The 14,342-nt window shown below is 48.1% G+C and overlaps 2 protein-coding genes across 2 annotated transcripts in view; one reads left to right on the top strand and one right to left on the bottom strand.

Moving 5' to 3' along the window:
* LOC9316958 (PP2A regulatory subunit TAP46) overlaps positions 1-968 on the top strand; it is a 4,081-nt gene extending 3,113 nt beyond the window's left edge. The window contains exons 5-6 of the mRNA XM_021029888.1: positions 310-640; positions 740-968. Of these exons, the coding sequence (XP_020885547.1) occupies positions 310-462 (153 nt within the window). The 3' untranslated portion in view covers positions 463-640; positions 740-968. The remainder of the gene's footprint in view (positions 1-309; positions 641-739) is intronic.
* A 9,299-nt stretch (positions 969-10,267) lies between these two features.
* LOC110229261 (uncharacterized protein At3g60930, chloroplastic-like) lies at positions 10,268-11,513 on the bottom strand. Its single transcript, XM_021029017.1, has 2 exons — positions 11,037-11,513; positions 10,268-10,963 (listed from the first exon to the last, which is right to left on the bottom strand). Exons 1-2 carry the CDS (start codon positions 11,511-11,513, stop codon positions 10,268-10,270), a joined length of 1,173 nt encoding a protein of 390 aa, XP_020884676.1.
* Between the last annotated feature and the right edge of the window lie 2,829 nt (positions 11,514-14,342).

The raw sequence follows: 14,342 nt of genomic DNA, 5'->3' as shown, positions 1-14,342 counted from the left end.
TAATTTTTCTGCTGAGCGTTGATGCTAGTGCTATTGGGAATGAGCATTTGGTTGGATCTTCTTCAGACTGATGTATATAGTCGTGTTATTATGTTTAAGAGTTCTTTTCATTCTGTGAGGCAATGGAACTTGTTCCGGATGAGGACTTGGAGGCTTCTTCACGAGGAGGTTCTGGTTCACCTGCTGATCGAAGGGCTCTAAAGGTAGATTCAGCCCTGTTTCTTTTGTTTATATTCTGACGAGAATGAAGTTTAAGGTTTTCGGATTTTGAAATCTGTGTTGTGTGTTCATGATTTTGGTACTTTGTAGATAGCTCGGTTCAAACGTCAAAAGGCTGCAGAGGCAAAGCTTCTTGAAATTAAAGAGAGAAAGGAGCGACGTGGACGTTCCACTAAAGCATCAGCTTTGTCGACTCCGGTTGAATCTGGAGAAGAAGATATTCCAGATGATGACAGCGAATAAGAGAGAGAGGTTTGTCCTACTTTTTGTTTGGCTGCGAATATGTTGATCATCTCTCTGTCTTCAAACTCCAACGCAGGTTTGTAATGAGTTTGAAATCCAAAGTGTAGACCAAACCTTCAAAGAAATCCTTAGAGAGAATATGTTTCTCGTCACAATAACCTCAACTATCATATCTCAAGTAAGTCCTCTGTACGAGTGATCACGACATTTATCTTGTATTTCTTTTCTTATGTATCCCCAAACCTTATACACTTTCTTTTTGTTCCTTCTATATCAGATAATCGTGATCGAGTTTGCCAGCATTTTCATTTCTTCCGTCAGGCTAGACTTGAAAAAATGGGTGACGACAAGTCTTTTGGGATTGCTCAAGTTCTACTCATAAAGATACTCAACTACTTCATATAATTTTTTACTCTTCACATTTTTCTCAATAGATAAACTCCTTTTTTTTTTCAGCCAAGTCGCCACTCGCTTCCCTTACCCAACCAACCAATATTACCCATAACTGAGAATTGTCTTGCCATATAGGCACAAGTACCGTAAGAACCTTTTACTCCGTATTCTCCTAATGAATCACACATAAATATCTTATAGATTTGACAAGTGGTTTCTCTGAACTTACCATTCTCATTTCAGGTCAACTTTTGAAGCATCCCTCTAGCTTTGGACGCTTCAGAGGATGTTGTTCTCTGCGTGGGTGAGCGTGAGAGATTAAATAATGGGTATATATAATATCACAGTACAGTTAATTCAGTCAATTCATTTCCTCTCCAAGCTATGTAGAGTTGAAATACGTGAGAGTCAAACATTTAAGTTCTGTATTCATTTCCCTTTCAAGCTATGTAGACTGAAATGGGTGAGAGTCATATAGTAAGTTGTGTTCAATCAATTCACCTCTTCATTTTTTTTTTGTGTGTCTAATTTGAGTTGCCTTATGTATCAGAATCTACCATTCCTCCTAGGTTTACCGCAATACCTAGGTCGATCGAATGAAGAGCACTACGATAATTCTAACTGGTTATACAGCGAGTGCGATATTAATTTACTCATACTTGTACACATGCTATAATCAACAAAATTTCATCACCATTCAATTAACAAAAAACACAATCCATGGCGGGTTTACTCTGCACCCACCCGCACCTGATCTTTGACTGGATTTTTTTTTTACAACTGAGTCGGTTTTGAGGTTGTGTATAGATCTAACGGCTAATAAATTTCGAGTTATCTACTTTACCTGACGCGGCATTATCTCAGCCGTCCCTTATAAAGGTCTTCGCAGTTAACATTTTCTTCCTCTCCTATACTCTCGTGGTAAATTCGTCAGATTTCGATTTGGAACCCTAAACAATTTCAAAAGACTTGACCGATCCTCTTCTCGAAGAAACTCGATTCTTGTGGATTCGATTTCATTGAGGAATTTTGAATTGTTGCCTGTGATGGGTGGTTTGGCTATGGAGGAAATGCCTTTATCGGCGCTATTCGAGCAAGCTAGGAAAATTCATCTCGCTGCTTCAGAGTCCGGTGTTGATCAGGTGAAATTTTTGTATTCGAATTCGATTAGGGTGTTTATCTGAAATGGTTATTTCGGATCCGAATCGCAAGTTTTTACTAAACTGGATATTTCCGCGATTTGGTTTTTAAGGATGTTGTGAAGAAAGGATGTGAGATGTTTCAGAAGTGCGAAGACATGATCGGGAAGCTGGCGCTGTTTTCGTCTAACGAGACTAAAGTGACGAGGGATATATTTTCTTGTGATATAGGTACCTTATTACCTTGCGGAGTTGACAGAGAAAATCATACAGGACGACCGGATTCCGATTGTCAAAGCCTCGTATGCAAAGTTGAAGGTAATTTTTCTACTGAGCTTTGATGCTTGTGCTAGTGGGGATGAGCATTTGGTTGGATTTTTTTCAGACTGATGTATATAGTCTTGTTATTGTGTTTAGGAGTTCTTTTCGTTATGTGAGGCAATGGAACTTGTTCCGGATGAGGAGTTGGAGGCTTCTTCACGAGGAGGTTCTGGTGCACCTGCTGATCGTAGGGCTCTGAAGGTAAGATTTAGCCCTGTTTCTTTCGTTTATATTCTGACGAGAATGAAGTTTAAGGTTTTCGGATTTTGAAATCTGTGTTGTGTGTTCATGATTTCGGTACTTTGTAGATAGCTCGGTTCAAACGTTGTTGGGGTCGGATTCCATCCTTTGGCTCCGAGCAAGACTTTGGACACCTCGGGAGTTTTACAGAGACCACCTCGGGATATCGCATCAGCCACCTCAGGTTATCCACCTAATCGATTTAGTAGACCCGATCCCCTCGTCTCGGGGATACCTGAACAAGACGTCTCAAGCCCCCGAGCCCATTGCCTCGGGGATACCTGAACAAGACGTCTCAAGAACCCGAGCCCAATTGCCTCGGGGTTACCCGAGCCCAGTCGCCTCGGAAGTACTCCAGCTCAATCGCCTCGGAGCACCCGAGCCCAATCGCCTCGGAGCACCCGAGCCCGTCGCCTCGGGGTACTCAAACAAGCCATTCTAGAGTGCCCGAGCCAGTCCTTCCTGTATACCCGAGCCAGTTGCACGAGTTCTCCGAGGCGAAGTCTTCATCATCACCCGAGGCAAAGACTTGGTAAATATTCACCTTCAAAGTATCATTTCCAAGTAAGGTATCATTTCCGAAGGATCACTTCCGATAGACCCGGAAATGATAGGGGAGAATCTCGAAAGATCAACTCAAATCAGGAAAACCCCAAAAAATAAGGAAACTATCCTAATCCGCGATATTCTGAGCCGACTTCAAGATAAATGGAAATCTTCCGGGAATATCGCTGGAGAGGCGGTTTATCACCCCTATATAAAGAGACTCAAGGCTCAAGCAAAGGGCAAGCAATATCGCTCTAGAATTTACACTACGCAAAGCTCTCACAGCACAAACATCTTTTTCCTTTTACGATCAAACTCTTGTACGATCAAAGTCATCTTTTTCTTAATAATATCAAGAACACCATCTTTGGTTACAATCGTTTCTATTGTTCTTTGAGAATTCACGATTATCGTATCCCTAAAATAAAACCCTAGACAAATCTTGATTGTGTTAGTTTCGACTTCCACAGTTTGGCGCCGTCTGTGGGGATTACTTTAGAATTCTCTTACCCTAAGAACGCAAGACTCGAATACCAGAGAGGACGATGAACGAAGACGGTCGTCAGACACCACCAGCTGGAGGAGGGATCCCGAACCCTCCGAACCCTCAGAATCTTCAAGCCGATCCGACGATCATAGCAACTCTAGCCGAACTGAAAGACCTGATGGTTAAATTCCAGAAGAAAGCTGACGACCAAGAGAAAGCTAACAAAACCTTGGCGCAGCGAGTCGACGAAATTGCAACACGTGGGCAACCAAAAACAACCCGTTTCCAGACTCGGCCGCCACGAGCTCGGAGGGACTTACCTGGCATCAACCCAACAAGACTCACGTTCGCGACACCAACCGGCAACACCAGAGCCGCAACCCGAGCCGACCCTGCCAGACGCGAGAACCAAGATGATCCCACCGAGCCAGACGCAGTGGATTTAACGGACGAGCCCGATGATCTGCAAGATGAGCGTACCCGAGCCGGAGCTAACTCTGCCGAGCGAACAGATCTCACTGACGATGAAGAAACTGAGGAAAACATAAGGTGGGCCGAAGAATCGGAAAGAGAAGACGAGCTAAGCAAGATCCGAGCCTCCCTAGCCAAGGCGGAAGCTGATATGAAGCTCGTCAAAACCCAGATACATAGCGTTTCATCCTCCGCACCGAACATCGACCGAATTTTGGAAGAATCTCGGAATACGCCTTTCACCAAAAGAATTTCCGAAACGACGATGTCCAATCTGGGAAAGTTCAAAATCGACTCTTACAACGGATCAACCGATCCAAAGTGCCACATTAAATCGTTCGTGATATCTGTGGCCCGAGCCAGGTTCAAGCCCGGGGAAAAGGATGCAGGTCTGTGCCTACTGTTCGTGGAACACCTCAAAGGACCCGCATTAGAGTGGTTTTCAAGATTGGAACGAAACTCGATTGACAGTTTCGACGAGCTCTCGACACTGTTCCTCAAGCAATACTCCGTGCTCATCGACCCCGGAACCTCCGACGCGGATCTGTGGTCCCTGTCTCAACAGCCCACCGAGCCGTTAAGAGATTTCCTCAAAACCTTCAAATCGACGCTAGCCAAGGTAGAAGGAATTACAGATGTAGCCGCTCTTTCGGCTTTAAAGAAAGCCCTCTGGTATAAATCAGAGTTCAGGAAAGAGTTGAATCTGTCTAAACCGACAACAATTCGCGACGCGCTGCACCGAGCCTCGGATTTCGTCGCCCACGAAGAAGAGATGGCGCTGCTATCAAAGAGGCACGAGCCAACGAAACAGGTGCCCCGAGCTGAGAAAACCGAGAAAGCCCAAGCGACGCCTCCGGTGCTGAAAAAGACACGTGAGAGCGGTACGTATACGCACCACGAAGGGCGTAATTTCTCAGGATACCATAGCTATCAGATTGACACGCCCCGAGGCCGTGGCCGCGGCAGAGGCCGAGGCCGTGGGCGAGGAAGAGAGTCCTTCACCTAGACAAGGGATCAGCCACCGAGCAATGATCAAGAATATTGCGAACACCACAAAATTTCGGCCATCATACCTCGAGATGCCGAAGCCTCGGAGCCAAGTTAGCAACCAAATTCCTAGCTGGAGAGCTCGGGACAAACGTTACTCTTAAGAACCTCGAGCCAGAACCGGAGTCCGAGCAGACCAACCCAGGAAGAGACCCCGAACCAAGGAACCAGGAGTCTCAAAAAAGAACCCGGGGGTCAGAAGACGAAGACCGGGATGGTACGCGGCAGAAGATTCTTACCATAATGGGCGGATCGCCATACTGTCCTGACACCGTGGCGGCAATCAAAGCTTATCAACGCCGAGCCGAGACGCCTAGCAACTGGACAAGACGCTTCGATCGACCTAACGACGTGATCACATTCGAAGAAAGCGAGACAAACGGGCTCGACATGCCTCATAACGATCCAATCGTCGTCACATTAGCGATAGGAGACCATGATATCTACCGAGTATTAATTGACACCGGCAGCACCATCGACGTAATCTTTCGCGAAACGCTCCGACAAATGAACATCGACATGTCACAGGTGATTCCGACCCCGAGGCCTGTCCTCGGATTTTCAGGGGAAACTTTGATGACGCTTGGAACCATCCAACTACCAGTCCGAGCCGGCGGGGTAACAAAGATAGTCAACTTCTCAGTCACCGATCGACCTACCATCTACAACGTCATAATGGGAACCCCGTGGTTTAATCTAATGCGAGCTGTCGCATCAACATATCATCTGTGTGTCAAATTCCCGATCCCTAATGGCGTGAAAACGATATGGGGCAGTCAGAAAAATTCTCGGATGTGTTTCATGGCAGCACACAAACTCCGAAACCCTGTCACTGAAGCGAAGGCTGAAACCGATCACAAGAAATCAAAACTTGGCCGAAGCGAAGAGAAGGCTATATCTAAACAGTTATAGCAATTACAGATCAAGGAGGCGCGCGAGGAGAAGAAGCCTACCTCGGATCCTGTGATCTCTATTAGCCTCGACGACGAACGGCCCGAACGATGCGTGGAAATTGGCAGCGATTTAACCGAAGAAATCAAGACCGAGCTCATCTCATTCCTCAAAGAGAACATCGACACCTTCGCCTGGTCGGCTGAAGATCTACCTGGGATAAGCATCGACATAATCTGCCACGAGCTGAATGTTGACCCATCTTTCAAGCCCATCAAGCAGAAGCGAAGAAAATTGGGTCGGGATCGCGCAGATGCAGTGAACGCCGAAGTAGAAAAGCTCCTGAAGATCGGCTCGATCTCTAAAGCAAGATATCCAGACTGGTTAGCAAATCCTGTCGTGGTTAAAAAGAAGAACGGCAAGTGGAGAGTCTGCGTCGATTTCACCGATCTGAACAAAGCTTGCCCTAAAGACAGTTTTCCACTCCCACATATCGATCGTTTAGTGGAAGCAACCGCGGGAAATAAGTTGCTATCATTCATGGATGCTTTCGCAGGATACAATCAGATTCTCATGCACCCCGACGATCGCGAGAAGACAGCATTCATCACAGACCGAGGTATCTACTGTTACAAAGTCATGCCCTTCGGACTCAAGAACGCTGGCGCAACGTATCAACGGCTCGTCAACAGGATGTTCTCCGAACAGCTCGGGAAGACGATGGAAGTTTATATCGACGACATGTTAGTCAAATCCCTTGAAGAAAGCGATCACATAGCCCATCTACGCGACTGTTTTCGTCAGCTCAACAAGCACAACATGAAGCTTAACCCGGCAAAATGTCGTTTCGCGGTAAAGTCTGGAGAATTCTTGGGATATCTCGTAACTCACCGAGGCATTGAGGCAAACCCGAAGCAAATCGATGCTCTACTAAACATGCCCTCACCACAGAACAAGCGCGAAGTCCAACGCCTCACCGGGAGAGTCGCAGCCTTGAACCGATTCATCTCGCGGTCCACTGACAAATGCCTTGCTTTCTACGATACTCTGCGCGGGAACAAGAAATTCGAATGGACCGATCGCTGCGAAGAAGCTTTCCAGGAACTGAAGAAGTATTTGGCTAATCCACCGGTGTTAGCGAAACCAGTCCCGGGCGAGCCATTATTCCTGTACGTCGCAGTCTCTGATACGGCTATAAGTGGAGTCATAGTCAGGGAAGACAGAGGGGAGCAGAAGCCGATATTTTATGTCTCGCAAACTTTCACCGACGCGGAAACACGCTATCCGCAAACTAAAAAGCTCGCCCTCGCCGTAGTAATGTCAGCTCGGAAGCTACGGCCATATTTCCAGTCTCACTCAATTATCGTCATGGCGCCCGTATCACTCCGAACCATCCTGCACAGTCCGAGCCAATCGGGACGCTTGGCCAAGTGGGCAGTAGAACTCAGCGAGTATGACATCGAATACAGAAACAAAACATGCGCAAAATCTCAAGTCCTGGCCGATTTCATCATCGAGCTGCCAACAGAGAACGTCCGAGAAGAGTCAACCAACGCTGTTTGGATCCTCCACGTCGACGGCTCATCCTCAAAACAAGGTTCTGGCGTCGGAATCCGCCTCGCATCACCAGAGGGTGAAATCCTTGAACAATCCTTTCGGCTAAATTTCGACGCGACTAACAACGTGGCTGAGTACGAAGCGCTGATAGCAGGACATAAGCTGGCTCGGGGACTTAAGATCAACAAGCTGTGAGCCTTTTCCGACTCCCAGCTCGTGGCTAATCAATTCAATGGAGAATACGCGGCTCGCGACGAACGAATGGAAGCGTATCTTGATCTTACGCAAGACTTGGCGAAACAGTTCGGAGAGTTTGAGTTAACCAGAATCCCACTAGGTGAGAACACATCGGCCGATGCCTTAGCGGCTCTAGCTTCAACCTCTGACCCGAATCTGAAGAGGATCATACCGGTTGAGTTCATCGAAAAGCCGAGCATTGAAGATAATAGCAAGGATCAAGTTCTAACAGCTCGGGAGACAGGAGAACCGGAAGAAATGGACATCGAACAGCTAGACGCAACCGAGCCCGAATACGGAAGCGACGCCAAATGGATCGGAGCCATCCGAAGCTACATCGCCGATGGAGAAGTTCCTACTGAAAAATGGACAGCTCGGAAGCTTAAGGCCAAAGCGGCTCGGTATACTCTGATCGACGGAGAGCTCTTTAAATGGCGATTTTCTGGTCCCCTCCTTATCTGTGTCGAAGGAAATGAAGCTCGGAGAGTCATGGAAGAAGTACACGGCGGATCTTGTGGAAACCATTCTGGCGGAAGAGCCCTGGCTATAAAGATCAAACGCCACGGATATTTTTGGCCGACGATGGTCAAAGACTGCGAGAAGTTTTCTCAACGATGTGATAAATGCCAGAGGCACGCACCAACCATTCATCAACCCGCCGAGCTCCTCTCTTCCATCACTTCGCCTTATCCATTCATGCGATGGTCCATGGACATCATCGGACCTCTACACAACTCCAAGCAGAAGAAACTTGTCCTCGTACTGACAGACTACTTCTCCAAATGGATCGAGGCGGACTCCTACGCCAGCATCAAAGACGCGCAGGTCGAGAACTTCGTCTGGAAGAACATCATAAGCCGCCATGGGATACCTTACGAGATCGTCACAGACAACGGATCGCAGTTTATTTCGGCTCGGTTCAAAGGATTCTGCGAGAAATGGGGGATTCGCCTCAGCAAGTCTACGCCTCGGTACCCTCAGGGAAATGGACAGGCCGAGGCGGCAAACAAGACGATTCTCGACGGAATAAAAAAGCGCCTCGACGCGAAGAAAGGCCGCTGGGCCGACGAATTGGAAGGAGTATTATGGTCGCACAGAACCACGCCGCGACGGGCCACGGGAGAAACACCTTTCGCCCTTGTCTACGGCACGGAGTGTGTGATTCCCACCGAAGCCGAGATCCCGGGACTGAGGAGATGTTTTCTCCCCGAGCAGGAAAATTCCAACACTCAGATGATGCTGGACGAGCTGGACTTAATTGACGAGAGAAGAGATTCAGCTTTGATCCGTATGCAGAACTATCAGAATGCAACGGCTCGGTACTATAATTCTCACGTGAAGCATCGCCGCTTCCACGAAGGAGAGCTCGTACTGCGCAAAGTTTTCCAAAATACCGCTGAGCAGAACGCAGGTAAGCTCGGTACGAATTGGGAGGGACCTTACACGATCGCAAAGGTAATCCGTCTCGGCGTCTACGAACTCATCAACATGAACGGCAAAGCGGTACCTAGATCCTGGAATGCAATGCATCTAAGGAAATATTACCGCTAAAAACCTAAGGTACGCATGTACTTGAACTACGGGGTGGCTTGATCCCTGAAAAGGGTACGTAGGCAGCTCGTCCTCGGACGAGTTCAGCTACCCCCCCTAATTAAAAAAGGGGGGGGGGGAGTGGGTCCGTATACATATACTCCCACTAAGTTTTTCAAATTCTCTAAGTTTTTACCCTTCGACATCTTTCCCAAAAACTCATCTCGGGAACTTTTACGGTCCTCTTATCGACCCGCAAAGCCAACAGTTCGTCCGGACGATGGCCACGTCCCCGAACATAGAGCTCATTTCACCGCTTCGGTTACAGCGCGCTATATAAATATTCGAGACAATTCGGTCAGAGATATCTGGCCACAAAGAAATTGTCTTCAGAAAACCCAGTTGACTTCGACACTGGTACCCTAGTTCGCTTCTAAGAACTGGCTTCGACTATATCAGCTCGGGTCGCAACCGATAGAGATTAGTCCCATATAACCAAAACCCAGTTATCTTAACACTGGTGGACGATCCATTTCACTTTCGGTTCGGAAGTGGAAAAGGTTCGGGAGAATTAGCTTTTTCACATCACACTTACAAAAACCCAGTTATCTTAACACTGGTTCGCTATTCCGAAAGATAACTTCTACTGAACCGAAACTCATTTTTACCAAAACCCAATTACGTTGACATTGGTGTATAATTCGGTTTGGAAGTTAAAACGACTCGGGAAAAATTAACTTCTCAACGAGCAAATCTTAAACCCGGTTAACTTAACACCGGTGCATGATTCTTTTCGCTCTCGGCTCGAAAGATAAATCCAGCTATTTGACATTAGTTTTGGATTCAGTTCGGAAAATTTTTTAAGAAAAATACTTGACGTAATATTCAAGGGATAAAGCCGTCCAGGCATGTCTTACAAAAGAGAGAATAAAAAGACATCTCGGCATCAGATCGAATCTTGGTTAACCGGCGAAACTTGAGCTACCTCGGTACCACGGTTCGAACCCGACTGGTCGGCAACGCCTATCGCAGCCGCGGCACCCTCGATCGAACGATTCCCGAAGCTATCGTCGACAGAGTCCGGGGAAACCAGAGGAAGCTTCAAGTCCTCTCGCAGCTCGGTCCCGAGACGGACGTACTCATCCTCGGCGTCTCCATATTCGGTCGTCCATTGAAGGACCTCGGCCTTCTCATCCTCCACCTTTTTCCCGTCCTCCAGCTCGGCTATCAGCTCGGCATTGGCCCGCGCTTGCACCAAGTACATATAGCGCGTAGACACCTTCCCGTACTGGTCCATCTTCGCCTCGATAGCCTTGACCTTCTCGGCAAACTCACTTCTGGCTGCCCTCCGCTCTCTGATAATCTCCTTCTCGCGGAGAGCCTTCTCTTCGGTAAATAACCGATGAAGGCGTGCAATCTCGGCCTCGAGCTTTCTCCGAGTTCGCAGGCTATCCTTCGAAGCCTTCAACCGCTCCACCTTCTCGGCCTTAGCCGATGCCTCGGCCTCCTGTTTAGCCGCAATCGCCTCAGAAATCCTAGCCTCCACTTCGGCTCGGGAGATCTCCGACTTTTCGCGAGCAAGCTCGGATTTCCGAGCTCCAGAATCGTAGGCTCGAACCATGGAATTCATCAAGTTGAAGGCCTGTAATGGAACGAGAATCGTCAGCAAACACGTATGGAAACGATAGAAAAACACACAAGGAATGAATCTATACCTTCAAAAATCCAGCAGCGGTTTCATGGTAGTTTTGTGCCTCTAGCAAGGCCTCGGGAGCGGAAAGCGGCGGACCCGAACAAGAAGCGATAAGATTAGCCGAAGCTATCTTATCCTTGTAGATGGGAACCTCACTACGGCTCCTCTTCTCCTTTCTGCGTCCTCCCGATCTATCACCTCGGGGCCTCTTCCCTTTCGCCTTAACCTTCGCCTCGGCACCCAGAGCTACAATCGCCACAGCCCCTACTGCGTCGGGAACTTCCACATCCGGCCGAACATCACCAGAGGCCTCGGGTCTGGACAAATCTGCAGCGACCCGAACCTCCTCAGTCGCCTCGGCACCATCGGCAACCTCCGGATCAATGTTAACCTCAGGCGGAGTTGACAGTCCGAAAGTCGCCTCTAGAACCCTTTTCTCGTCTTCCGCCTTTCTTTCGGCAGCTTTCTTCGCCCTCAAAGATTGCGCAGCCCCTTGCATTTCAATGAGGTGATCTAGACGGTGGTCAAATGATTCTGAAGAAGACTGGCAGGGAGCTCCGTGCAACAAACGCAAGGCTCTCTCAATTCGTTCCTGGGAGAAGTGTTTCGTCCAATCACACTTCCGAGCTATTAGTTCATCGTGGAGGTCTAGAAAGCCTTCGGGAACTTCTTTGAGAAATGACGGGTTCCGATCTGCATAGACAAGAAAACACTCAGTGAAAAGTTTAAAGCAAAACAAAACGGCAAATACGACTTCGGGCGTAGTACCAATTTTTCTCCATTTTCCAACAACTCTCCCTAAGTAGTCCTCGTGGACACTATACTCATTCAAGGCTACGAAGAAGAAATGGTCGGTGTATTTCTCATCTTTGCTCGGGAAACCACCGATAACTCTCCTATTTGGCCTCGGGGATATGTAAAATCTCTCAACAGGGCCTGGTATGCGCCGGATCTCTAGGAGATTCCTTAAGTGGCTAAGGTCGACAAGGTTAACCGTTTCAATACTCCGGACTAGAATCCCTATAAGATGGCGTAAGCCTCGGGTTGTAATCTGAGACAAAGCGATCTTGTACGACCATAGGAACGCTAAAATCGGCCTCGGGATCGGAAGCCAAAGGTAGCAATGGTAGAAGAACCCCTCGTAAAGGGTGAAAAACCCCTCGAGCGGATCGTCTGCTCGTTCGTTCGGAGTTGGAAGTCTTAGCTCAATTCCCTCGCTAAAACCAAACCGGGCCTTGAGATCCCGAAGGGAGTCCTCCGTGCATAAGGTGGAACCCGGGGGATCGGGTTTCCTAGCTTTCTTGGCTCGTTTTCTCTTCTGTTGACCCTTGGCTGCTTGGACTTTAGCTTGGAGCAACCTAGCCGCCTCGTCAGAATCGTAGTAAACTTCCTCGGCCTTAATGAGTAGAGGCGCCTCGGGGGCATTTCGCCAGCGCGAGACTCCAGCTTCATCAGCCGCCGGTGGATGGATCCTCCTTCTACTCAAAATCGCCTCGGGATCATCAGGCAAATCCTGATCCCGAGCCACATTCGCAATCGTGTCTTCCCGAGCAACAAAACGGCTCGGGTCTTCCTCCCGTGAGGCCGACTCTGCGTCACTTCCACGGTACAACTCGATCTGACGGTCCGTGGTATCCGCCTCGGGGTCGCTCGAAGAACTCCAGACCATCTTTCTTTTGTAGACGGGGAGATGAGTGTCGCCTCGGGGTGAATCACTGGAGTCAGATAGAGACATTTTCTGGCTCGGGAGATTGAAGAAGTTGATCGGAGGAACAAAGCTCGACAGATCGGAGAAATCGACCTAGATCTAATGACGGTGGCGCTACGACGGAAGTATAACGGAAAAGTAGAGAAAATGCAAGAACTCAAGATCAGAGAAAGAAGAGAACGAACCTTGAAATTTTCCTTTGCAGTTGCGAAATGAGAGAATGAATCGGAGACTTAACATTTATAGGGACTTAAGGCGCGTCGGGTACGAACGAGCCAAATAAAAACATCGCGTCCGCGTCTAAGGCGCGTCGGGCACGCACGAATCTCGGGAATCAGCGAAAAGACCTTTCCACTTCTCGAAAAGGAATCCCAACCGTCACACGCCAAGAGAAGATGAAACGACAGGAATTCGAATCGCCAAAAACTTTAAAGGGACCGAACTGTCCAAAGTAAACGGCTCGGCCTAATTGTCATAGAGCTCGCCACGCTTGGGTCCCCAAACTAACGAGCTGGGGGGCTAACTGTTGGGGTCGGATTCCATCCTTTGGCTCCGAGCCAGACTTTGGACACCTCGGGAGTTTTACAGAGACCACCTCGGGATATCGCATCAGCCACCTCAGGTTATTCACCTAATCGATTTAGTAGACCCGAGCCCCTCGCCTCGGGGATACCTGAACAAGACGTCTCAAGCACCCGAGCCCATTGCCTCGGGGATACCTGAACAAGACTTCTCAAGAACCCGAGCCCAATTGCCTCGGGGTTACCCGAGCCCAGTCGCCTCGGAAGTACTCCAGCTCAATCGCCTCGGAGCACCCGAGCCCAATCGCCTCGGAGCACCCGAGCCCGTCGCCTCGGGGTACTCAAACAAGCCATTCTAGAGTGCCCGAGCCAGTCCAACCTGTATACCCGAGCCGGTTGCACGAGTTCTCCGAGGCGAAGTCTTCATCATCACCCGAGGCAAAGACTTGGTAAATATTCACCTTCAAAGTATCATTTCCAAGTAAGGTATCATTTCCGAAGGATCACTTCCGATAGACCCGGAAATGATAGGAGAGAATCTCGAAAGATCAACTCAAATCAAGAAAACCCCGAAAAATATGGAAACTATCCTAATCCGCGATATTCTGAGCCGACTTCAAGATAAATAGAAATCTTCCGGGAATATCGCTGGAGAGGCGGTTTATCACACCTATATAAAGAGACTCAAGGCTCAAGCAAAGGGCAAGCAATATCGCTCTAGAATTTACACTACGCAAAGCTCTCACAGCACAAACATCTTTTTCCTTTTACGATCAAACTCTTGTATGATCAAAGTCATCTTTTTCTTAATAATATCAAGAACACCATCTTTGGTTACAATCGTTTCTGTTGTTCTTTGAGAATTCACGATTATCGTATCCCTAAAATAAAACCCTAGACAAATCTTGATTGTGTTAGTTTCGACTTCCACAAACGTCAAAAGGCTGCAGAGGCAAAGCTTCTTGAAATTAAAGAGAGAAAGGAGCGACGTGAACGTTCCACTAAAGCATCAGCTTTGTCGACTCCGGTTGAAACGGAGAAGAAGATATTCCAGATGATGACAGCGAATAAGAGAGAGAGGTTTGTCCTACTTTTTGTT

Source organism: Arabidopsis lyrata (assembly GCF_000004255.2).
Source record: "Arabidopsis lyrata subsp. lyrata unplaced genomic scaffold ARALYscaffold_4, whole genome shotgun sequence".
Taxonomy (NCBI): Eukaryota; Viridiplantae; Streptophyta; class Magnoliopsida; order Brassicales; family Brassicaceae; genus Arabidopsis; species Arabidopsis lyrata.
This window is presented reverse-complemented; position numbering and strand designations above follow the sequence as displayed.

Excerpts from the sequence above, each read along its gene's own strand:
- LOC110229261 (XM_021029017.1), bottom strand. The coding sequence starts at position 11,513 with ATGCAAGGGGCTGCGCAATCTTTGAGGGCGAAGAAAGCTGCCGAAAGA. Across the intron at positions 10,964-11,036 it reads CCGCTGCTGGATTTTTGAAG|GCCTTCAACTTGATGAATTC; the intron begins GTATAGATTCAT and ends GTTCCATTACAG.